General features: G+C 35.8%; 1 protein-coding gene across 4 annotated transcripts in view; it reads left to right on the top strand.

The window, feature by feature from the left end:
• The first annotated feature begins 12,908 nt into the window (after positions 1–12,908).
• GSK3B (glycogen synthase kinase 3 beta) overlaps positions 12,909–24,740 on the top strand; it is a 226,549-nt gene continuing 214,717 nt past the window's right edge. For all 4 annotated transcript variants that reach the window (XM_074301332.1, XM_074301331.1, XM_074301330.1 and 1 more), the window contains exon 1: positions 12,909–13,088. In XM_074301332.1, coding sequence (XP_074157433.1) covers positions 13,001–13,088 — 88 coding nt within the window. In that variant the 5' untranslated portion in view covers positions 12,909–13,000. The remainder of the gene's footprint in view (positions 13,089–24,740) is intronic.

Below are 24,740 nucleotides of genomic sequence, written 5' to 3'. Positions count from 1 at the left end.
ATACCACTACTTCTTGGACTTAGTTTCCTCAAATAAAAGATGAAGGGTTTTAATGTAGCAATCAATAAGATTTTTAAAGAGCTTACAATGTATCAGGAATTATGCAAAGTGCTGGAGATACAAAAAGGGGGTGGGGGGAATGTGGCACAAAACCAATCTCTTTCCTTAAGGGGCTTTCATTAAGAGAAATCAAAATATAGAAGATAAAAATAAAATACTTTTTAAATCAGTGTAGATAGGAAACAATCTTAGAGGGAATTGCACTATACCTAGGGGGACCAGAAGAAGACTTTTGAAGTCAGGACTTGAGCAGAGTCTTAAAGGAAGTCAGGAATTCTAAGTTAGGGAGGGAAAATGTTCTTCAAAAGAGGAAAATCCAATGCAAAAGGCAGAGTTGTATTTGAGGAATAAATGGACCTGTATGGTTGGAGCACAGAGTAGGTGAAGGGGATTGAAATGATAGGAAAGGATCAAGTTGGAAGACCTTTAAAAGCCAACTAATGGACTTTTTAGGGAACTGAAATGAAAATGAAGGGTGAAGGAACTCTCAGAGAATTACTTCAATTTTTTTTCCAATGAAATATGAGGCAAAGTCTTCAACAAAGTGAATGAGGAGGTATTGTGTGGGAGTCTTGAAGAGAGAATAAAAGGTTTGCATCTTTTGCAAGATTGGGAATCAATTAGCTAGATGTAGGATTGTGGTAAAGGCAGCCTGGAAATGGCAAGGGGTGTAAATAGTATTTCATATCTACCACAAGGATCATTGAGTGAAAATAATTGAAAATGAAACCAGTACTGGAGAGGGTGACAAAGGAAACAGTGATATGAAAAGAAGCCAAGTATCAGTGAGGACTAAAAAATAGGATGAGTGAAAAAAGAAGAGTTTGAAAGTGAAAGAAAACTTGCTAATTATGAAGCAGTGTTGCAGAAGGCATATTGCAAAGGGCAGGCAAGTCTGGAGTGGGACCTGGGAAGTTAATTTTGAGGGGAATAGGAGTAAGAGAACATATACCCAAGTTTGGAAGAAGGTTGGTTCTTTTAGGACTTTTTTCAGTCTCACAGGAATAGAAAGAGTAGGAAGGTCTGGTGACAAGCTAACCTGAACAGTGAGTCCAGTTGGAGTAATGGGGAGGTAGGCTGATGAAAGCAGGAGATACTGTTATTATATGCTGCTTAATCTAAGTCTTACAGTTGATCAGTGCTATTTTAAGGAGAAAAGTTTTCTGAGGTTTTCCCTAAATTCCAGCTTTGGTTTCATTTTTAAAACTTCAGGGAAACTTCATTATTATTATTGTTGGTGGTGTTTTTAAATAGAATAGTCAAATCATTTATTTATTTATTTTAATTAAGTTTTCCTATTTCATTTTTTAAATTTTTTAAAATTGAAGCTTTTTATTTTCAAAACATATGCAAGGATATATATATATATATATATATATATATATATATATATATATATATATATTTTTTTTTTTTTTACCATTGACCCTTGCAAAACCTTGTGTTCCAATTTCCCCTCCTTTCTCCCCACTCCCTCCCCTAGATGGCAAGTAATCCATTATAAGTTAAACATGATAAATATATATATATGTAAATCCAATATAGGCATACATATTTATACAAGAAAGTTAGGGAGCTGCACAAGAAAAATTAGCTCAAAAAGGAAAAAAATGAGAAAGAAAATAAAATTTAAGCAAACAATAACAAAAGAAGTGAAAATGCTATATTGTGATCCATAATCAGTTCCCACAGTCCTCTCTCTGGGTGTAGACAGCTCTCATCATCACAGAATCACTGGAAGTGGTTTCAGGGAAACTTTGAATAAAAAAGCCTTAATTCTAGTATTTATCTGCTTTCAGTTTATCAGAGAAATGATAATAATTTGCTTTCTAGTGTTTCTTCTTAGAGCCTCTTTTGTTTTCATTCTTTCTAACCTTTATTTTCTTTTCTATGAACATCTCCACCATACATTTATTAGTGCCTACTAAAAGTGAGAAACTGTGCTAGGGAGTACTTTCCATGCATTTTTCTATTTCTTTGTGACTCTATTTAGGTCATATGAAACCAAGAGTTCCTTATTTATTAACTTAGAAGTTTACAACTAAAGCTTTGGAGGAGTCAGCGTGGACTTCATTCTTCTATTCAATTCAATGTTACCTATGTTAAATTCCTGGACATATAAAATTTATGAATCCTGGGCTGTCTCTTTCTATCCCAACTTCTTTCTTTTCTGTTAGCTTAATGCTTTGGCCTCCTGGTTCCCTTGGTTCATTGCTATCATCCTTTATTCCACCTGGATTTCTCTAAATCCAGATTCCAAATTTGATACTTACCATCTGTGTGCAAGTCATTTAATTTCTCTGGGCCTCAGTTTTCTCATCTGTAAAATGAGAGTATTGGACTACATTCTTCTGCATGTGTCCATATTACATGTCGCAATTGATGATATTTTTGCAATCATGGATTTTTTAAATAGCTAGCTACTATCTAAGGCTGAAATTTAAGCAATTAAATTCAATAAACAAGATTATCAATTTAGCATAGACATAAGCCTAGAGATGAATTGCTAAATGGATTAATTTACTAAGGCTATAACAGGCTTCTAATAGATTATTTAATCTGGCCTCTATAAGAAATTTGTTTAGATTCTTAAAAGAACCAAATTATCTTTTTTTCCCTATCTGATCATTTCAAAATACATCTGTACAGATCATAAATCATTTTAAAAGATCATCTATAGAGAGAAATAATTTCTTCCCTCTAATAAGATTCACACTCCCTCAGGGCTAGGACCATGTCATATCCTTTTGTCCTATCCCTAATCAGCATTTGGCACAATTCTGGGTATAATCCAGTGGGGCTGGATATGACACTGAACTGAAGCAAACTGTTAAAAGTTGGAAGTCATTATAGATCTGCAAATACTGACCAAGAAAGTTCATCCAAATTGTACAAAATCATTGATAAGTTTATACAAAACAAAATGTAAATAATTGTTAAAGTTCTTGTTTACTTTGCTTTTAAAAAAACTAGTCTCTAGGCTAAAAATGAAAACAGTATTCAAATTGTCATGAAGTGAAATTGGATGTGTTGACTCTTTTTAAAAAAAGAGTACCCTAATCTCAATTTTCCTGGGAAAAAAAAAAGATTGTTTCCAAAATAGTGGTAAATAGTTATTTAAGGAAATAATGGTTGTTTTCCTAAATTATATATTTACTTACAAAGACTAAAACTCAATTAGTAAGTGAAGTGCAATTTAAGGATAAAGAACCAATATTAAAAAAAATTAAATCTAAACGGTTCAATCTAAATGAGTTTAGCCAACTGAATTCTAAACCCCAGGAGTATTCCTACCTTTGTGATTAATTGGCAGTTCTCAGAACTGTTTGATTGGTATGTCAGACAGTAACTTAGTTTTTTTTGTAGACCTTCATCTAGCATTCTTACTTTTGAAATTACATACTATAGGCCATAAAAATGAAATCATAGTCATGGTGCATTGAAGGAAGAACACTTTTTACTTTCTGTAATACCATTTTGATTTTTGTTTTGGTAGGATACACTTTTGGTTAAAATATGTTTTTTGATTTTCAAAATGTATTTTATTTGAAAAAAACAGAATAAGAAAAAAACAGAAAAGGAATATAAAATAGGGCTTCACCCTAGCAATACACCTAGATTTGGTGTTCCTAATCAGCTGAGGTTCAGAGTCCCGACTTGACCAATAATCTGGCAGGTGTAGTTCCTGCTGAAGCTCCAGGCACATCTAGCTAGCCCACTTGGTATGTTTAAGGAGCTAGCCCAGAGGTGTTTGTACTTCAGGCAGGTTAAATCCTAGCCCAGGATCTTTCTTTGGATTTTCTCAGGTTGTAACTGAAGGACCCTGTTCTGTCCCAAATCTTCTTGATTTTTCACCATTCTATTGCTTGCACTGAGGAGCAAATTTGTTCTATTTGTAGGGGAAATCTGGAGACCTTAAAATTAGCCAGCCTACTCCTCCATTTTTTCAGAATCCTCCTCTCTAAAATCAAAGGCAACATGATATAAGGGAACCATAGTTTGCCTCAAAGCAAAGAACTGGGTTCAAGTCCTGATACATACTGGCTCTCTGAGCCTGGGCAAATCACTGAATTGTTCACAGTATCTGAATATCAATTGCAGAGATAGTGTTGACCTGTAATGGTAGTTGTGAAATCACAGGTTCAGTCCCTATATTATTGACAAACATAGTTAAATGTGGACAAAGAATAAAAGAGAATGTGAAATTATGTTGTTTTGTCATGTAGTTTTGCCCAACATATTTTTATAATTTCCCCAAGGTTCTTTTCTCTAAGTTAAAGTTATTAAAGTCTTAGAAAATTATAGTATATCATTTAGGAGTTGTGTATACATTCTCCTTAAAAAAAAAAAAAAACCTGTAGATTTTAGTGACCTTTAAGAACCTGAAACACAAACACAAAATGTCCACAAAGGTGGACATTCAGTGAAATAGTGGATTTTCAAACATTCATGATGAAAAGACCAGAGTCTAATAGAAAATTTGATTTTCAAATACAGGACTCAGGAGAAGCATAAGGAGGTTATCAGGAAAGTGATTTAATATCAAGGACTTAATTAGGCTTATCTGTTTACATGTCTACATGGGAGAAAAATTATAATTTATGAGAACTTTTTCATTATTATAGCAGTTTGAAGGAATATATATATAGAGAGAGAGAGTGCGCAAGTGTAAGTTGAATATGGAAGGATATTATCTTTTAAAAAATGATGAAATTAAGGGGGGAGAGAGGAATGTACTTGGAGAAAGGGAAAGGTTTTAATTATCTGCCATAAAAAAGAAGGAAGAAAAAGCTCTCCTTCAGTGGAGGGGAAGAGGGAGGTGAGGGTAAATGAATGAACCTTACTCTCATCAGAACTGGCTCAAAGAGGAAATAACACGTACACTCAATATGGATATAGAAATCCATCTTATTCTGCAGGAAAATAGGAGGGGAATGGGATATGGAAAAGGAGGGAGGGTGATAAGAGAGAGTATATTGGGGGAGGGAGTGGTCAGTGGCGAAACATTTTTGAGGTTGGGCAGGGTAAAAAGAGAGAGAAAAAATAAATAGGTGGAAATACTGTTAGCAATAGTAATTGTAAAAAGAATTTTGAAGCAAATTTATCTGGTAAAGCCTTATCAAACACAGAGAGAAATAAGAGCTATGCCCCAATTGATAAATGATCAAAAGATATGATCTATGCCCAAAGGGCTATAAATTCATATATATATATATATATATATATATATATATCCTTTGACCTAACAATTCCACTCTTAGGCATGAATATCAAAAGAAATTTTAAAGGGGGGAGGAGGAAAAGGACCTATATGTAGAAAAATATTTATCAGTCTCTTCTGAGGGCAAAGAATTGGAAATTGAAGAAATGCTCATCAAATGGGGAATGGCTGAATAAATTGTGGTATATAACTGTCATGGAATATTGTTGCTATATGGGAAGTAATGAGCAGAATGCTTTTGGAAAAAAGACCTGGAAAATCCTTCATGAACTCAAGCAAAGTAAAATGTACTCTATACAAGGTAATAGCAATGTTCTGGGATGACCAGCTGGAAATGATTTAGCTATTTTCAGCAGTACACGGTCCATGACTACTCTGAAGGACTTATGGTGAAAAATCCTATCTATAATCAAATAAACTGATTGTGTATCTGAATAGATTGGATATTTTCTTTTCTTTTTTTTTACTTTATTTTTCTTGAGGGTTTTTTGTTTTTTTTTTTTAATTAGGATGGGAGACCTATGTTTTCTTTCATGACTTTTATGGAAATGTGTAACTTCACATGGGATTTCTTAATGGGGGACAGGAATGGGAATTAGGGAAAGAATCTGGAGCTCAACAGTTTAAAAATAATTTTAAATGTAACTGGGGGGGGGGGAAGCTAGGTGGTGCAGTGGATAGAGCACCAGCCTTGAATTCAGGAGGACTAGAGTTCAAATCTGGTCTCAGACACTTAACACTTCCTAGCTGTGTGACCCTGAGCAAGTCACTTAACCCCAGCCTCAGAAAAAAAAAAAATTCAAATATAAATGTAACTGGGGAAAATTAAAATTTTTAAATAAATTTAAAAATTATCTTCTATCACTCATTTTACAGATTAATAAGCTGAAATTTAAGGATGCTGACTTGTACAGTGTAGACAGAAAGTTGAGTTAATCCAAAGGTAATTGACTTGCCCAAGGTCACATAGATAGTAACAGACAGAACTTAAATCTAATTCTTCTAAATTCACACAGATTCTTTTCATTATGTTAGCTTTAGGGAAATTGCATTCAAGGTTTTCATTTGTTGTTTGTTTGCTTGTCTCACCACATTCTGAGAAACTGAGTGGAACTCAGGAAAAAAAAAAAAGAATATTTGAATTTTGTCAAGAAGCTATTGGTTGCTGAGAACACAAATCTTAGTTACTTCCAGCTTAAAATTGAAAAGACTCTTCTTTGCCAAGGTTATATTTTAACATGTATAACAACAAAGTTCTTTTACACAGAACATATATTTGAATGCTGTATTTAAAAAAAAATTAACATCAAATATTTATTGAAAACTTGATTTAATAATATAAAACATTTATAGTGAAATATATAGATTTTTCTATTAATGTATATTTTAAAAAAATAAACACACATACAACTATGTATAAAGAAAACCAAAACCTTTCTGAATAATTCTATGGGTAGTAACATATGGGTAGATAACACAGAATGATTACCTACATGATTACTCCATACTAGGCACACAAATATGACAAGCATACTGAAACTATACTTTGCTTAAAGAGAATCTAATATATGTGAAAATGCAGATTTTTTAAAAAGGTAATCCTAAGAAAAGATTTATCCTAAAATTCTTTTAATTTGCAAACTCTTTGAAGTATGTCAAAATGTCTGATTTATAAAAATTTGATTTTCATGCAACTTTTCAGAGTACATTTATTGTATTAAGTGAGATACATCTGCACCCTATTGCAAAATGGTAGGGTTTTACACACATTCACACACAAATAAAAGGTAAACACACATACACATACACATATAGGCCTTTATCCAGTATCTTAGCACCTATATACAGTTTGTTGTTTATAACAAACATGACAATGTTATATGAATAATTGTAGGTAGTTACATACTTCCATATTCAAGTCTTCAATGGCTCCCTACTGTTAATTCTTTTTGGCTCAATTTGGGAAGCAATCTCTACTATCCTACTTCAAATCAAAATGTCTGCATTGATAGAGGAAGTTTCTCTTTCCTGGCATTTTCTATACCAATCATTATCACAGAACTAGTCCTTAACCCTACCCCAAGTGGTTATGAGGTAGCGAAAGGGTGTTATATCTAGAGTCACAAGTCTAATTTTAGCTTTCCTACATATTTTTTTTATCACCTATGTTAACTCTGGGAAAGCCACTTAATGGCAATGGTTTATTGTTAAATGAATGTGATCAAGGTCCCTATATGGAGTCACTAGCTTGAGAAAAGGGATAAGTTGTTCAGTTATTTCAGTCATGTCTAATCCTTTGTGACTTCATTTTGGATTTCTTGACAAAGGTACTAGGGTGGTTTGTCATTTCCTTCTCCGGTTCATTTTATAATGATACTGAGGCAAACAGAATTAAGTGACTTGCCCAGCATCTCATAGCTATTGTGCCTGAGATCGGATTTCAACTCCAGAAGAAGTTGCTTCCTAATTTCAATATTCCTATTATTTTATCTTAAACTGACTCCTTTTCACAAGGTAAGGGCAAATTGATAAAAGTTACCTTCTATGGAAATATTGGAATTAAGGATAACTAGAGAGTTGCAAGTCTCTAACACTGGAATGGAATTATTTTAAGATTTAATTCTTAGTGGTTGCATACATATTTACCTTGGAAAGGCCCTGAACTGAACAAAATTGTGCCCAGATTGTATAGGAGGAAGAGAGCTGATAGAATTGTATATGGGAAATTGAACAAATGATGAGGTCTGGAATTAGGAGTACCTAAATGAAATTAGGGTTTGAGGTCTAGTGGCAGATTAGGAGTTCAGGGAGTCAAACAGAGCTCCCCTGCAACCCCTTTGTATTCAGTGCAAGAATACACAGTTAAATGAGGTCTAGTGCAAGAATCCCCTGTAAAGGAATTTACAGACCCAACAACCTAGATTGATAAAGGAGATTTATTATGAGGTTTGGAAATAAAGTTAAAGTCTAGTTAGTAAAGGTGAAGGTTGAGATAAGAGGGCATCAGAAACAGTGTTCCAGTGGGCAGAGACCCTTGGCATGCCAGGTGTAAGGCTGCCATGTTAGGAACCTCTGCAAAGAGAGGACTCCAGCTTGGTTCTTTTATAATGAGAGATTTAGCTAAAGGGGCCTGTGGGTGGAGTCCCAAATTGGCTCAGATCCAGTGGGGGCTGGGACAAGCCCAAATCTCCTATTGGAATTCAAAGGGATGCTTTTGATCAGGATTTGTGAATCAAAGTCCTGGCTTCTTGAATTGATAATGCATCAGCTAGGAAGGGCTGGGAATCAGAAAGGAATAAAGCCATCTGAAAGGACTAGTTTCTTAAAGGGACCACAACAAGCACTTCCAATGGTTCCAAGTTGTTCCCTGATACCATTTTTTTAAAAAATCCTCTTTTAATGCCAATATTCCTCCAGCAATGCTATCTAGCTGGGCTTTTTTTCTGAAGAATAAAGATTGTGGGCAATTCAGAGGATAAATAATAGATGCATGTTAGGTATAACCTAATTCTATGTATTGCATAGAATTAGGTTATACCTAGCACACATTTATATATACAAATATATACACATGCATATACACATATATGCACACACTTGTATACATGTGTGTATATGTTTATAAGTATTATAGTTCCCCCTCCCAATAGGATTGGATAAAGAGGGCAAAAGATATCATATAGTTCAAGTGCTATACTGATGCCTATTCATTGTCTCTGTTTATGAGACCAATTATGGAGTTATTGGTTTGGAAATCTTAAACTATTTAACATCTCAAATTCATTAACTATACAGTTAAATGATCCTATCCTTCTCAATACTCATTTGATGGGCTTGGTTGTTTAATACAGGACATGGTTTTCTTTGTGTAAATTCTTCTATCTGAAATTCTGAGTACAGATTATGTCCTAGTAACAATTAGTAGAACTTTGATTGCATATACTTTTTTTTTTTTGGAGTACATTGGGAGAAGAGAAATTTAGATTGATTCAAATCAGGATTTTAGCTTTGTTCCAAATTCAAATGCTGAAAATATTCAAGCATTGATTATGGACAGAGTCCTTATTGAATTTCCAACAAAAATGTGATAATTTACAAAGAAAGATAGAACATGAAGTAGAAAGAAAACAGAATTTGAATTTCAGGATCTCAGTTCAAATCCCAGGTTCTTGGCCTACTGTATGACTCTGGACTTATTTTCTCACATGTAAAAGGGGCTGAAGAGTTTTACTGATGTTCTTTCCTCTTTTTCCTTTTGAGCTAGAAATCTATGATTTGTTTCTTAACACACGTTCTTTGGTAGTTTCAAAAGTTGGGCTCCAAAGAACCTCTTCATTTAGAACAGCATCCAGCTCATGGTGTATTTTAGAGCCCCGGTTCCTTCAAACCTTTATCTACACTCACCTATTAGCCACTTTACTTCTCCCTAACCATCTGATACCTTCCATTTATTTTTCCATTTATTTACTCTGTCTTATCCATTAAACCACATGTGCTCTACGTACATATTTCTATATGCACTTAAGAGTTATCCTCTTGTATTTCTGTTCTTGTATTAATTGTTTTTATATCAGTATGATAAAACTTGAGCTTTAAAATTTGGGATTTAAGCTGTGGTTATTTTCTTTAGCTCAATTACCTATAATATAGAAAATGGTTTACACACCGGGATATCAGGTACCCCCTAGGGGAACCCAATTGTTCAATTTACAGATACATAGAAATAAATAAAACTACAGATACATTTCCATTTTAAGTCATTAATGCAGTAGGTGTACCCGAGTCAGCTCAAAATACGCAAATGGTTAAGTAGACGGTAGGACTAGGCACAAAGGTACTTGGGAGTATAAAGAGAAAGTGTCCACTATCAGTCCAAGGAGTTTGGTCCCTGTTACAATTATACACTTTTGGAACATGCCATAGGTAAGAAACAAATGATTAAAAATAACTTGCCCTTACATATTACCCTTTGATCTAAAGTTTCCAAGCCAACTACAGCTATAATTATCCCTGTTTCAACAGGGCCTAAGGATATCCGGTATGACTCCGTTCCCCTTCACGTGTTTTTGGAGCCACTCACTGAATTGCAGCTATTTGGGATCACTCATTTCACCGCCGGGCTGCACCCTGGGAACACGCAGAGCCGGGGTGATCTCATTCCTCTCGATTGTTTTCCGGGGCATTGAATATAGGGCCACGCGCACGGCGCTCATTTAGGAATCTTAAGAATCAAAAACTTATAGGGTTTGGGAGAGAGTAAGCGTCCGGGGCTCCTCCTTTTCTCCGCTAGGCAGCTCCTCACATCTTGCAATTCAAGGACCGTCCATACAGAAAACTATGATCCTCAGGGCCGCAGCCCTGGGCCACAAGACGACGGGAGGTTCCGGGCACACCGCCTCCGGCAGTGCTGCATGAGAGGGCGGGGTCTCCCGTTCCCAGGAAGGAAGAACCTCGGGCCTTTGGAGTTAAAAACACGGAACACGAATTTCTCACCAACCCTCCCCCCGACGCACATGCACGCACATGCACGCACACGCCTGCGCGAGCTATGCTCAAGGACTTAGCCACAGAAGCAACTGGGCCTCCGGGCTGTAGAGACTTATGTGCCCCTAGTCCCAACCATTACGTAGAGAATGCGAGAGAGTCTGCTCCACCCCTCAATATCTGCGGCTTTCAAATACTCTGGAAACAATTCACCCAACCCCGTCCGCCCACCCAGGGGAGGTTCCGCCACGACCACAATCCTGCTCATTCCTCCCAGCCGAAGCCCTGGCTGGCCAATCACGCTCAGCCGAAGTCTTGCGATAGGTCCAAAGCAGACTCGGATTGGTCGAGCTCAAGGAGTTCATTCTCCCTCCCCTTCCCCTTTCCCCTCTCCGGAGCGCAGCAGCCGTTGCCCAATAAGAAAGAGTATTATAAGTCTTCCCCCTCCCTCCTTCCCACCCCGCCTCAGTGAGGGATGGGACGATTCGGGCTGGCTGGGATGTCCTCGGAAGCCCCCTTCTCTCAGCCAATCACTAAGCGATGTGGCTCAACCTCCCCAGTGGAGTTTTTCGACCAATGACAAAGCGGCCCAGGCACAGGGTAGCACACCTTCCTGGGGCTTTTAACCATTTTGGGCCTCTTCGCACTTTTCTGCGAGAGCAGACGATTGGAAAGTCTTTGATTAAGCCATTGCTGCGGCTGACGAATTTCAGACATTGCCTGTGACCTAATCAGGAAACGTGGCTTTCCAACGCTTTTCTTTTCCTTCAACTCCTCTTCCTCGATCGCCAGTCTTCAGCTCCTTCCGTCGCCTCGGGGCGTAGGGGGTTGGGAGGGGAGGGTTGTCTAGCGGTCGCTTCCAATTGGCTCCTGCTGTCCCTCGGCTATTTCCGGAAGGAGCAGCGGACAGACGACGCTCTCTGATTGGCTCGGGTCAGCGTTCGGCCGAAGCGGGCGGGCGGTGTGCGAGGCACAGGCTTTGGCCGGCGATTCCCAGACGCCTGTTACGCGGGCGGTGGGGTGCTCTGGGTAGTATTGGGTTGGGCTGGGCTAGGGAGGAGGAAGGAGGAGGAGGCGGAGGTGAGCGGGGGGTGGGGGTGGAGGAGGAGCAGGCGAGGGGAGGGGGAGCTAGGCGGCTGCGCACTAAACGTTTCTCATACAGAGCAGCCCCCGACCCTGGTGAATGCGGGCAGGAGCCGCTGCTGCCCGGACCGAGTGACAAAGGAAGGAAGGAAGGAAGGAAGCGAGGAGGAGCCGGCCCCCCCCCCCCCCCAAGCCGCTGTCAGGGCGCCGGGCTGGGGGCAAAGCGCGGACATTTACCGAGCGGGCACTGAGTGGAGCTAGGGGGCAGGAGGGCAGCGTCGGTGCCTTGGACGGGGGAGGGGGCCCTCAAGGGACGGAAGCGGTTGCCGGGTTCCCATGTCCCCGGCGTATGGGGAGCAGCATAGGAGCCGCTGCTTGGGGTCTGAAGGGAGCTGCTGCCGCCGCCGCCGCCGTCATGGCCGCTGGATCCAGCCACCGCCTGCAGCTGCCCCTGGCGCAATGAGGAGAGGAGCTGCTGCCGCCGCCCCCCGCCGTCTCTGACCGACTCCCTAGATCCGCCACCTTCGAGCTCTCCGGGCCGGGCCGCGCTGAGCCGCGCCGACCGAGCGCTCCCTCCGCCCGTCGGCCGGATTCCGCCACCGCCGCCGCCGGATCCGCCGCATTTCCAGTGGCATCACCGAGCCACCCTCCCTGCCTCCCTCCTTCCTTCCCCCTTCCCATCCCCCTTTCTCTTCAAGCAAGAGACTCGTGATCCCTCCGCCGCTTTCCTTCTTCATTGACTCAAAAAAAAAAAAAAAAAATCCCCGAGGAGGAAAAAAAAATAATATTCAAAGTACTGAAATTCCAATCAAGTAAATTCTTCCCTTCTCTTTCTTCCCTCCTCCGTTTTACCTGATATTTTTCAGGTTTTTTTCCCTTCCCCCTCCGAAGGTGAGGGGGGAGAGGAATTGTATTTTTTTTTCCCAGCCCCAAATCATCTATATATAAAAATCCATATATTATCCGTCTTGAAGGAGGATATAAATCGATCGTTTGGTTTTATATAGCTCCATAGAAGAAGTAAAAAGCTAAGAAGAAAAAAAATTTTTTTGGTCTGTGTGTGAGCTTAATGCTGCATTTGTCATTAACTTACACCCCAAAATAAAACAAAAGGAAGAAAAGGAGGAAGAAGGTGATCGGGAAAGAGAGATCATGTCAGGGCGGCCCAGAACCACCTCCTTTGCAGAGAGCTGCAAACCAGTGCAGCAGCCTTCAGCTTTTGGCAGCATGAAAGTTAGCAGTGAGTATTGATTTTTTTTTTTTTAACCCTCTTACATCTTCCTTTTAAAATACAGGCCTTGAAATGCCAGGATTAGAAAATATATTAGAAACCAGAAATTCAACCGCCTGTGTAATGGGAAAAGGTGAAAGTAGTCGCTATTCAAAGATGAAGCACCTCCCTCTCTCCTTCGGTACCTTCCCCCCACCGTCTCATTAACCTTGAATTGACAGAATGTGATTTTTATTTGGGTGTTGGAGTTTGCAAGTTTTCCCCCCTTATCTGTCGTGATTCTTAATGGATTTAGGAATGATTCTCCTAAGCAGCTGTTCAAAGAATCCATAGGAAATTAGAGATCTAAATAATCATCTTTTTGAATAAGGAAAAAGAAAAAGATTTCTTGCAGAAAACAAAAAGGACATACAAGTTGAAGTGTGTATGCCTTTTTTTTTTTTTTTAAATGAGAAGATATGTTTAGGAAGCTTAGACGTCAATATGATAGTCTTGGTTTTATGCTCTTAATAAAGCCAAATGTTTAACATTTATTTTTTTGGATGTGTAAAATAATTGCTTGTACTCTGGAGGATCATTTTGGGTCCTTGATCAGATTTTGAAATTTGAGGTTATTCCTTTTTGCCTTAAAATAAGGGGCTTGTGGCAGCACACTATACAGCATTATACGTACTGCATATGTTGTAAGTTAATTAACTGGTTTTAATATGTCATCTTATGTCTTTAAGTTGTGACAGTAGGAATTTAATGAGTTATTGGGATTTGTGTCTTGATTAAAAAGTTTCACATTTCAGTTTGACCTTTGGTGTGATTTAGAATTTTAATATCAATTTCAACATGCTAACCTATACTTGAGTTGTTGTCAACTAAAGCTATCATTTTAATTCATTTGGAAGGGGCATTGTTGTAGATGGCTATATTAAAGTCTTGAATTAAAGTGTATCTTAAAGGGAAGTGTATTGTGATTACTCCTCATATCTGAAAAAAGCTTTAGATTTTGTTATACTTTTGCAAATGTTGATGTCACTCCTGGCCTGACAGATGCACTAGGCTACTCTGAATTAACTAGTAATTATTAGAAATTATCTTTACATCTAGAGCTTTAAAGGCATCATAGAATTGAATAATTTGAAATCTTTTCTTTCATAGCTTCTGGAGTAGAAATGACTTTTAAGAATATGTTATATTGTCCCTTTTAATCCATTTTGCATCAGAAATTCATTGTTTATTGCTGTTATTGCCATATGTCCAACAACTTCAGTTCATCTTCATGCTTTTTGAAAATGCAAAATGTGAACTTGGAACAGTGTTTATAAAGTTGTAATTTTTTTAATCTTATTGAAATGCACTTCCAAAATTTGACCAATTGTATTCTCATTATTCCTGAAGTGAGATGCAGCAAGAGAAAGATGAAATAAGGTTCAATTGAATTTCCTTTCTCTGAGTGAAAATGACTTGATTAGAAAGAATAGAAATTTTAATATGGATCACTTTTTTGAAAAATTGGTTAAATTGCTTATCTTTACCAAAAGGTATTTTCAATTTTCACAGCTATTCTAGACCATTTTGACTGTGGATTTCTATTTCATAGGAGACTGCCCCTGTGTTGCTTTTAAATAATGAAGTTAAAGGTGATAATTGGGAATTTTTTTATTTTGGAAAGAATAATCAGGCTTTTGGTTTTTTGGTCATTAGCCAACTAAAGTTCTAGGCAATGGGAAAGAAGCAAACTATGCATTATACTGTGGAAGGTCAAACCATCTTAAAGTACATTATGAATTGGATTAGATGAATAAAATTCTGCTGTAATCTTCATCTGTGATGAAGCAAGTCTTAAAATAGGGTAGGAATCTCCTGAGTTGTTGAAATGTGTTTTTTATAATGGAAATTTGGAATATAGTTAAATGAGATCGATTTATAAATTCATTAGTTATAGCGAAGAAAGCAAACCTGTTCTTCAGACTTTGTTTTGTTGGAAGAATTTAGTTATTTACTTTTAAAGAAAGAGCAACATTGGTGAATTATGTTTAAATTGTTAATTGGTAGAGTTTATATATAATATATGTGTGTAATATAATATATATAAACACTAATATTTTGTTAACTAGTAGAGTGTAATATTAATATATATAACATTGGATCTGTAATCTCATCTTTTAATGGGTATAGAGTGCCGTATTAAGTGGAAATTTAATGTCAAATACAATCAATCATGCTCTGATTTTGAACTTAAGGATATTTTTGAGGAAATGAGAGCAATTAAAAATTTAATCAGTATTTCTTTTGCAGAGTTCTGCATTAATGGGACTATTTGAGACCTGGGAAAACAAACATAAAACTATTAAAACTGTGTAGGTGATAAAATCAATTTGAATGCTTGAGTGCTAAGGGGACTTAACATTAACGAATGATGAAATGTAGAGTTAACCGGGAAAAACTACATGAACTAAATGAAGAAAGTAAATTTCAAGGCAGAATTTGTGGAGAGCAGTATAGTAGATTGGGATCAACCAGGTATAGCTGGAAGAACACGATTTGGTGTCTGAAAATTTGGTTTTGACTCTTAGATTTAAAGCATTATTCATGTGACTGTCAAATTACTTAATATCTTCTAATCTTAGTTTCCTACTATGAAAAATGAGAATAATAATACTGGTGCTACTTCATGAGTTGTAAGGAAGAAAACTTCGTAGGAATGAAACTACATAAAAATATTTGCAATTATTGTTGGAGTATAGGAAAGAAGACTGTATTCTAGTTGGGAGAATTAGAATGATTAAAGCACAAAAGTAAGAATTAGTGTGTAATTTGGTAAACATCATAGAAATTGACTAAAAAGAATTGAGAGAGGAAAGCCAAAGAAAAGGCCATTGACATAAAAATTTATCTCTTTTATCTGATAAATAAAAACTAACTTCTGTAGACATGTAGAATTGACATGTAGAATGGATAATATGATGTTTGAAGAAGCTAAATATGGCAGTTATCTTTAGAATGAATTAGAGTGGTGTGAGATAGGGAAATGAGTTAAGGGGCTACTAGAAATCAGCTCAAGTGAGAAGTGGTTATAGTGTAGAAATGGAAAGCAAGAAGCAAACTGGGGAGAAATTGGCAAACTCTCAAGATCCAAAGAGAGAGGGAGGGAAGGAAAGAGAGAGAGAGAGAGAGAGAGAGAGAGAGAGAGAGAGAGACAGAGAGAGACAGAGAGAGTGTGTGTGTGTGTGTGTGAGAGAGTGAGTGTGTGTGTGTGTGTGTGTGTGTGTGTAGGTGAAAAAAACTGAGCATGAAAGACTTAAAAGTATTTGTAATCCTTGGAAAGAAATGCTGTCTGAAAGAAGTTGATAAAAGTTTTTCCCCAGGTTTTGGTAGGTAGCTGTTACTACTAGAAATGACATCTGAATTTCTAAGCCATTTAAGACTTTTCCAAATCTTTTTGCAGCTTAGAGTAGAGCTTGCTCAAGATTTGGAAGTAGTGAATTTGTAATTTACATTGTGATGAAGAAGAGAACTGGCCTTAAAGCTAGAAAGATCTTGGTTCAAGTTCCATCTGTGAAACTTTGGCACTGTGACTCCAGGCAAGTCACTTTTCAGTGGTCCAAGCAACTTTCCAAGATCCTAAGTTGTAGAACAAATCCTGATCTGCATTGGCAGAGGGAGTTTCCTCAATGGGAGCTTCCAATTCCAATGAAATCAATGGTCCTGTAAAAATTGGAATTTACATTGTTTTATTTTTTCAAGCTATAGAACTCTACATAGAATTTCCAAATGACTAAAAAGTTGCTGAGCTGAACAGTGACCATTAGAGTAATAATCAAAACCATTTGCTTGAGGCCAAATGTTTTTGTATTTGAATTTTGATCCTACAAATAGAAATTTTTAAAGTGTTTCTTCTCTTCTGATTATAGATAGCTATCTAAATGCTTTTCCTTTTGATCAATGAATTAATTATACTCTTGCTTATCAGAGAAGAAGTTGATTATATAGGTATGGAATGAGGCATACATTTTCAAACAGCTAACATTTAGATTTGTTTTGCTTGATTGTGCTTAGTAATGAGCATTTATCATTGTAGTGGTGGATAGTTATTGTAAGTGACTTTGTGTGTGTGTGTGTGTGTGTGTATTTTTTTTTTTTAACTCAAATACCAAGAGAGCTTTAAGGATTTAAAAAAAAGGCAATTTGTGAAATTAACAGCAAAAATCAGAAGGATGTTTTACTGAAGACTAATAGCAAATATTGGATACTTTGTTTGTTTCTTTTTGTTGGTACAAGTATTCTGTTGGGTAAATTATTTCCTTTAAATGTGTTTTCCATAATAAGTATTAGTGGACTTGCAGTCCTAAAAATCATAGAATTTCAAGCTAGAAGTCTTAGAGATTATCTGTTCCAATTCCTTTGTTTTTTAGAGGGAAAAACTGGTATCTAGCAATGTGAAATTAATTCCCCAAGGACACATTATTAGGGAACAAAGCTAAAATTTGAATCTAGCTCTTCTAAGTTCATCTTTATCAGTTTCCACTATATTTAGGATATATATGTTGTCTCAAATTTCTTGATTTGTTATGAATGAACTGGGTTCTTTGTTTTCAGTTCTGCTTTCTGGTAGCTTTATTAAGTATTATAATTAAGAAAAATCATATTTTTTCATCCTAAATATCTATTTGCTAAAAGGCAATTTAGGCTAGATTAGTATAATAACCATTTGTAAGTGATGTAAACTGGCCAGGATTGAGACTTGAGACTTGGTAAGGGGAAAGAAAATCACTTAGTAACATTTTCTCAAGTAAATTTTCCTAATCAGAGCTAGGCAATATTGTAATAAAAAGATCACACTGTTTCCTATATAGGTTGTCCATTCCTAGATTGAGATTTATCTCATTATCTTTATGACATTTGAAAAGGTCATTAGAATTTAGCCAGTTCTAGATAACTCATGTTAAAACAATGATAGCAATGCATATTTGAAATCCAATTATTCCTGAATTTAATTTTATTTTCCTTTCCTTTCATTTCCTTCTCCAAACAACTTTCATCTTTGCTGCTACAAAATTGAATTCCAACTTTAGCTTCTATTATTGTATTATTCCATATGGTAGAGTCACTAACAGTTTAATGTCCAAAAGTGGAAAGATCACAGAATCTTTTGTCTCTGTTAAAATCTCTAGAACTTTTTATCTCTATATATAATTTTCACTGATCTTTTTTGTTGTTAGTAAACACTTATGGCGGGCCTGTTATTTATTAATTATTATGATTAAGTGTTAAGATACAAAGAAAGGCAGAAGATAGCCCCTAATCCCAAGGATTTGACAGTCTGATGGGAAGGCATCCTGCAAAAACCTATGTGACAGCAAGCTATAGTGAAATAATTTGGAGATAACAGAAGAAAGGCAATAGAATTAAAGGAGACTTAGAAAAGTTTTCAGTAGAAGATGTAATTTTAGCTGGAATTTGAAAGAAACTGTGGAAATTAAGAGGTGTAGTTGAAAAGGGAGAGAATTCCAGGCTCAGGAGATGGGTCAGAGAAAAGCTTAAGAAATCTATTGAGGTGCCTGGGTGAGGAGGAGAGATCCATCAGCAGGCTCTTAGAATTTACCAGATGTGAGGTGAGGAGGGCCTATATCCAGTGTACCAGTGGCAGAGGACAGACAGGGCATTTGAGATATTTTTTAAAAAATGATGGATCTAGGCAACAGATTGGATTTGGAGGATGATTGAGATAACATCTGTGCTTTGAGCTGGTTATTTCTTTTATTATCCCTTTCCCTCCCAGAGAGCTAATACAACAAATTTTTTCAAAGGAAAAAAAGCAAGGGTTGGGGGCAGAGGAAATAGGGAAAAGGAAAGCACAACATGCCTGTGTTGAAAAAGTCTGAAAACTATTCTACACAGGTGTACTTCCCCCTCACTGGAGAAGGGGGTAGGTGTGTCTTAGCTCTTCTTTGGGGTCACACTTATTCTTTGTAATGTTGCAACATTAATTTTTCATTGTTTTTGTGGTGGTAGTTCTTGCCATTTACATTGTTGTCTTTGTGTATATTGTTTTCTTGAGTCTGCTTATTTTATTTTGCATCAGTTCTTGGCGATCTTAAGCTTCTCTTTATTCATTACATTCATTGTTTCTTACAGCACAGTAATATTCCATTACAATTCATGTACCACAATTTGTTTAGCCATTTTCCAATAGATGGACATCTACTTTGTTTCCATTTCTTTGTTGTACTACAAAGATTGCTGCTATTAATATTTTGGTATATATACTTTTTATTTCTGTGGAGTATATATACTTAGTTGAATTTCTGGGTCAAAGGGTTATGGACATTTTGCTCACTTTATTTGCATAGGAATCATACAATTCTAATCCTGGGAGGGACCTGTAGTCAGTCATATGTAACACTCTATAGTATTTCAGTTTCACTTGAAGATTTTCAGGAAAAGGAAATGCACTATGTTCTGAGGAAACCCATTCTATTTTGAGGCATTTTTGTTAGGATTTTCCCCCTTGAAATTTGCCTCTGTGTAATTTCTACCCATTACTCTTCCATTTGCTCTTTCTGGGGCCAAGCAAAACAAGCCTAATTAAGAGTTAGTCTGGTTATAATGGATAAATGGCTTGACTTGGAGTTAGTGCTGTGTGTGTATACACACACATATAAAACATAACATGTTTTATATAAACATATTTACATACACATACATACAGCTAACACATGTGTATATCACTTTGTGAGCTTTAAAGTGTTAGATAAATGGCAGTCATTTTCTATATGACAGCCTTTTAGATACTTGAATACAGCCATTAGTTTTTCTCCATGCAAACCATTTCCATTTCATTTAACTGATCATATAGTGTGACTTCTCATAACTCTGTACATACTCTCCTGAAAGGTGCCATAACTTGTGAGTTTCTTTAAAATGTGACATTCAACAATCAGGCAAAGATAAGTTACAAATAATGCACTTGTTTTGATGCATGTCCAGTTGAGGCTTTTATAAAGTATTTATGAAAGATGAACATGATTTCTATAGAGCTCAAGTTGACTATGTAATTGCTCAGCATAAACTATATTAGCTTACATCCACCCTCTTCCTATCTTTAGAACAACTTGAACCTATATATGACCTGCTACTTCTAGTAAAGTCAGTAAGCCTGGGGAACCGAAGAGCTATATAGGTGCCAAATTAAAAAACCTTAAATTAGTGATCCATTCTGAATCTTCTAGCAAAACTGTATTTTGATCTGTTTGAACTTGTGAAGCGTGTAAAATATGATTTTGATATTTCTAGTGTCATATTTCCAATTTTGTTTATTAGGTTAATATGTAGTTGAGAGATTGGGAAGTCAAATGACCTGCATTTATTGTTATTGTTGTGACCAATTTGACTCCCAGAATACTGTTTAATAAGAATATAATCACCAGGAGGGTTTTAATTTGCTTGTAAGATTTAGCATCACTTAAAAGTTTTTTGCTTCTTGAACCATATCAATAAATTATATAATTTCAGGATTAGAGCTATTTATGGTTCATTGCTTATTAATTATTTTTTAGAGGCTTAATATGTATAAAATATCTTTTTATTCATGGTATAGGGGGGGAAAATCTCTGGGAAGGGCTAGTCAATAAGAAGTTCATTTCTTTTGTAAAGGAGCAGCATAGTTTTGGTAGAGCACTGAAATTGTACAACCAAATGTGTTCATTATATAATGTGCTATAAGCTTGTAATATGATAGATATTGTACCTAAATAGGTGACTTCACATGTTAAGGATATAGGTTCTTTAAGAAATTCTCTAAATTTGCCTGCATTTTTTTTTTTTTTTAAGGAGGACTATTAGAGCTTTGTTAAAGAATTGCACAACTTATGTCATAATGCTCACTTAGTTCAGTCCATTTCATTTTACAGTTATGGAAGCTGAGGCCCAGAGAAGTCAAGTGAGTTCTCAGGTCCCATAGGTAGAAGTGACAAAGTCTGGATTTGACTCCATGGGTACCTGACTCTTTGTCAGTATCTTCATTTCTTTGTCTTTTGCTTTTCTTCTTTCAAAGAGATCTCTTTTAGGAATGGGATCTGTGTCTGGAGGACTTTGGCAAAATGCCTTTGCTTTTATTTACACGTTGAATAATTTTTCAGAAGCATTTTATTATATGAAAACTTTGGTTAGTGTTAGATTGAAGGAGTGGAAATGAGTAATACATTTTCCTTTAAACAAATTTTACTGAAATTCTGTTTCTGGTTGTCCTTTGGGGACTATCTAGAGAATTGATAAATTAGCATATAATGTAGTTAATATCATCTAAGTTAATAAGGAAGCTGCCAGCCAGGAAGCTCAGGATAAAGCACTAGGCCTAAAGTCGGGAAGCCTTGAATTCAAATCCTGCCTCAGACATTGCCTAACTCTGTGATCCTGGGTCACTCATTTAAAACTTTCTTTGCTTTAAAGGAACTCGCAAAGCACTTCTAGTAATTTTGTCAAAAAAACCCTATATGGAGCCATGAAGAGTCAAGACAGCTGCACAACAAGAACAATTAAAAATCTAACTCCCCCCACACTCCCAAGCTTTTTTTTGTTGTTGTTGTTGTTGTTGTTGTGATGGTTGTGGAGTTATAAAAGTATAAATTAGAAGGAAGAAGAAAAGCAGGAATTTTGAAGAGTTTTTTAAAAATTATTTTTTAATCTTTCCTAGATAGCTGCTTTTTAAATAATATATAGACTGAAACTGCTAATTCTCCGGTGAGTTATATATACAATTATATATATATAAAAGTTGGGCTAATGCATATTTTAATAAAAATGAAACAAAAGTAAAAATATCCTGTTAATCATTGGCATCAAATCATTGCCATATTCTTCATGAATTGCATATAATATTATAAATAAACAAAAGAATTTTGTTTATATATAAACAAATAGATAAACAACTAGATACCAATACTAGAAACAAAATGAGTGTTATTGGGGAATGCCTTAATAGAATGTTATTGGGATAAAAATCTGGCCTCAGATCCAAGAAAGTCTGGTTCATGTCATGCTTCTGAAACATAATGACTTTGTGAATCTGGGCAATTTATTTAGCTTTTTAATAATCTACAGAATTCTTTAAGATTATAAATTGTAAAACAGTTGTTTATCTTCATTGAAAGATAATGAAGCAGTCCCAACACTAGTAAAATAAGTTATGTTTAAATGAAATAGGAAATGTGAAGAATTCAAAGAATTGTGTAAGTCTTGTTTGAACTGATGCAACATGAAGAAAGAACCAGAAGAAGAATATACATAATGATTATGATAAAGTGAAAACCCAGTTAAGACATTCGAATGCAGATCATAACAGTGACAGAACTAATGAGGTAAACTCTAACTGTGAATTGTTTTAGAAGTACTATCAGAGGGTAGGGTCTGCTGGTTTGTTTTGCTTATCTCTATGTTATAAGAAAGGGTCCTGGGGAGGTTTTATTAAGAAAGTCTGAAGCAAAATATCAAAACATTAAAAATGAATAAAATTGTTAAATTATTTAAAATAACAATAATAAAAATTTTATTTATCTGAATTGATTCCTAATATATTTATCATGTAAAGAATGGAACTACTACATCTAGGTTGCCTGATTTCAAATGATGTGCAAGAAGAAACCTTACCTTCTTAGTATAAAATAAGCATTTGTAATTTCTAATTCTTTATTGTGGTACTCAGGGCTATGCTATGGTGATTCTACGGGTTGCAAGATTATTTTACATTTCTGTGTTTTAGTAATTTCAACTAAATTCTTTGATTGTATTAAATAAATTTGTACTTAATACTGATTAAGGACGTTGTCAGAATCAATTAGAATTGCAAATATTTCACTATTTTTGTGTTTTCCTGCCATTTCAAATAGCCATTTTAAGAATATGAATTATTTTCGAGTTCCTTGAAATATTTTGTATGAGGTCCATTAGAGATGAAAATCTAAAGGCTTATTCTAGTACACAAGAAAAGGGAGCATATGATACCTGCTTTTAAAACTGACTAGAACTTTGATTTTGGAAACAAAACCACTTAGAGACAAAATGGGTTTTATTTTATTAATACTATGTCATCATTTATTTATTTATTATTTACGCTCTGCAGATCCTAATAGAACAAGGTTTTCTAAAGTAACCATTGTTAGGATTGATGATTTTCTTATGCTGCTTTGGTTTGTGGAAACTATTTTGCATACTCTCTAAAATTTGGTACTATTCCATGAAGGCATTTTTGCATGAGATTAAATTCAGTTTGTTAAGAATTTATTGAATGTCTAGAATTAGGAATTCTTGATTAGACCAAGAATTAGTTCAATTGAGGTTCTTGAGCACTTACATTTCAGTCATAAAGCTTTTCATTTTCTTTCACTCTGAGCTGATTGATTCTTTGTATACTCTTCTAACAAGCTTTGATCTGGTTTTTCAGCCCTTTGCAAATTTAAAGAGGGAGGAGGGAGCTGCTTTTGGAAAGAATTGTGATAGTGGAGAGTGAAAGTTGACTTCAGAGCCAGAAATTTTAAAAATAATATGCTCAACTTGAAAAGCACGATAATGCACCATATATGGAGGGCTCAATATCTTAGACTTTTTGATGGAAGGGGAGAGGAAAAAAATAAACATTTACATCTTCTACTATTTTCCAAACACTGTGTTAAATGCTTTTTATAAATATTTCATTTATTCCTCACAACAACCCTGTGTGCTAGGTTTTCTTAAGGAAATGGAGGCAAACAGGTTAAGTTACTTGTCCAGGGTGACACAGCTAAAGTCTGGATTTGAACTCAGGTCAGAATGACTCCAGGCCCAATGGTTCATCTGTTGAATCACTAGCTATCTTTATCATGAGGCATTTAGCATTATTATACCATTTCTAATATTTGTAGTAATAACTTCTAGATGATTCAGAGTTATGTTCACTACACCTTGTTTAATATGGTAAGGAAGTATCTCATTTTAAAAATAATTTTTCTGGGGGGGGAAATTGTTTAAAAAAAAAAAAAAGGTTCCTCACTTATCAAATCACAGATCCTGCACATATTTGCATGTTGTATATGTTTTTGGACCAAACACATCCTCAGTTATCCAGGGGATTTATTTTTTGAGAGATATGGATGCCTGACATTTAATGTAATGGTTTTCAGAATTGGGCTTGTCTCTGCATTATTTATTCATCACTAAAGTGATGAGAGGTTGGGAACTGGATTATATCTGACTTAGCAAGTTCTAGTTGGTTTGTTACAACATAGGTATTGCAATTATGTTTCCCTTAGTGGACCACCCAGAGTAATTTTTTTGGATCTCTTAAAATAAAACTAGTGTTAAATTTATGTAGTACTTTACAGTTTTCAAATTGAATTCTTCACAATTCTTTTGAGAGCAATATCATAAAAGTATTTAGTATTCAACAAGCATTTATTCAGTGCCTACTTTTTATATAGGCACTATGCTAAGTAGTGGAGATACAAACATAAAAGCAAAGCAAAACATTTTCCTTCAGTAGTTTATATTTTGCTGCAGGAGATAAATGTGTAGTATACAGATATATGCAAAATAGATTTTAGATACAGGGCACTAAGGTACATTGCTAGAGATGGGGAGGTAGTCAGGAAAGGCTTCCTTTATATCTTGTTTTCATTTTGCAGATGAAGAATCTGG

Source organism: Sminthopsis crassicaudata, chromosome 3, assembly GCF_048593235.1.
Source record: "Sminthopsis crassicaudata isolate SCR6 chromosome 3, ASM4859323v1, whole genome shotgun sequence".
Classification (NCBI taxonomy): domain Eukaryota; kingdom Metazoa; phylum Chordata; class Mammalia; order Dasyuromorphia; family Dasyuridae; genus Sminthopsis; species Sminthopsis crassicaudata.
This window is presented reverse-complemented; position numbering and strand designations above follow the sequence as displayed.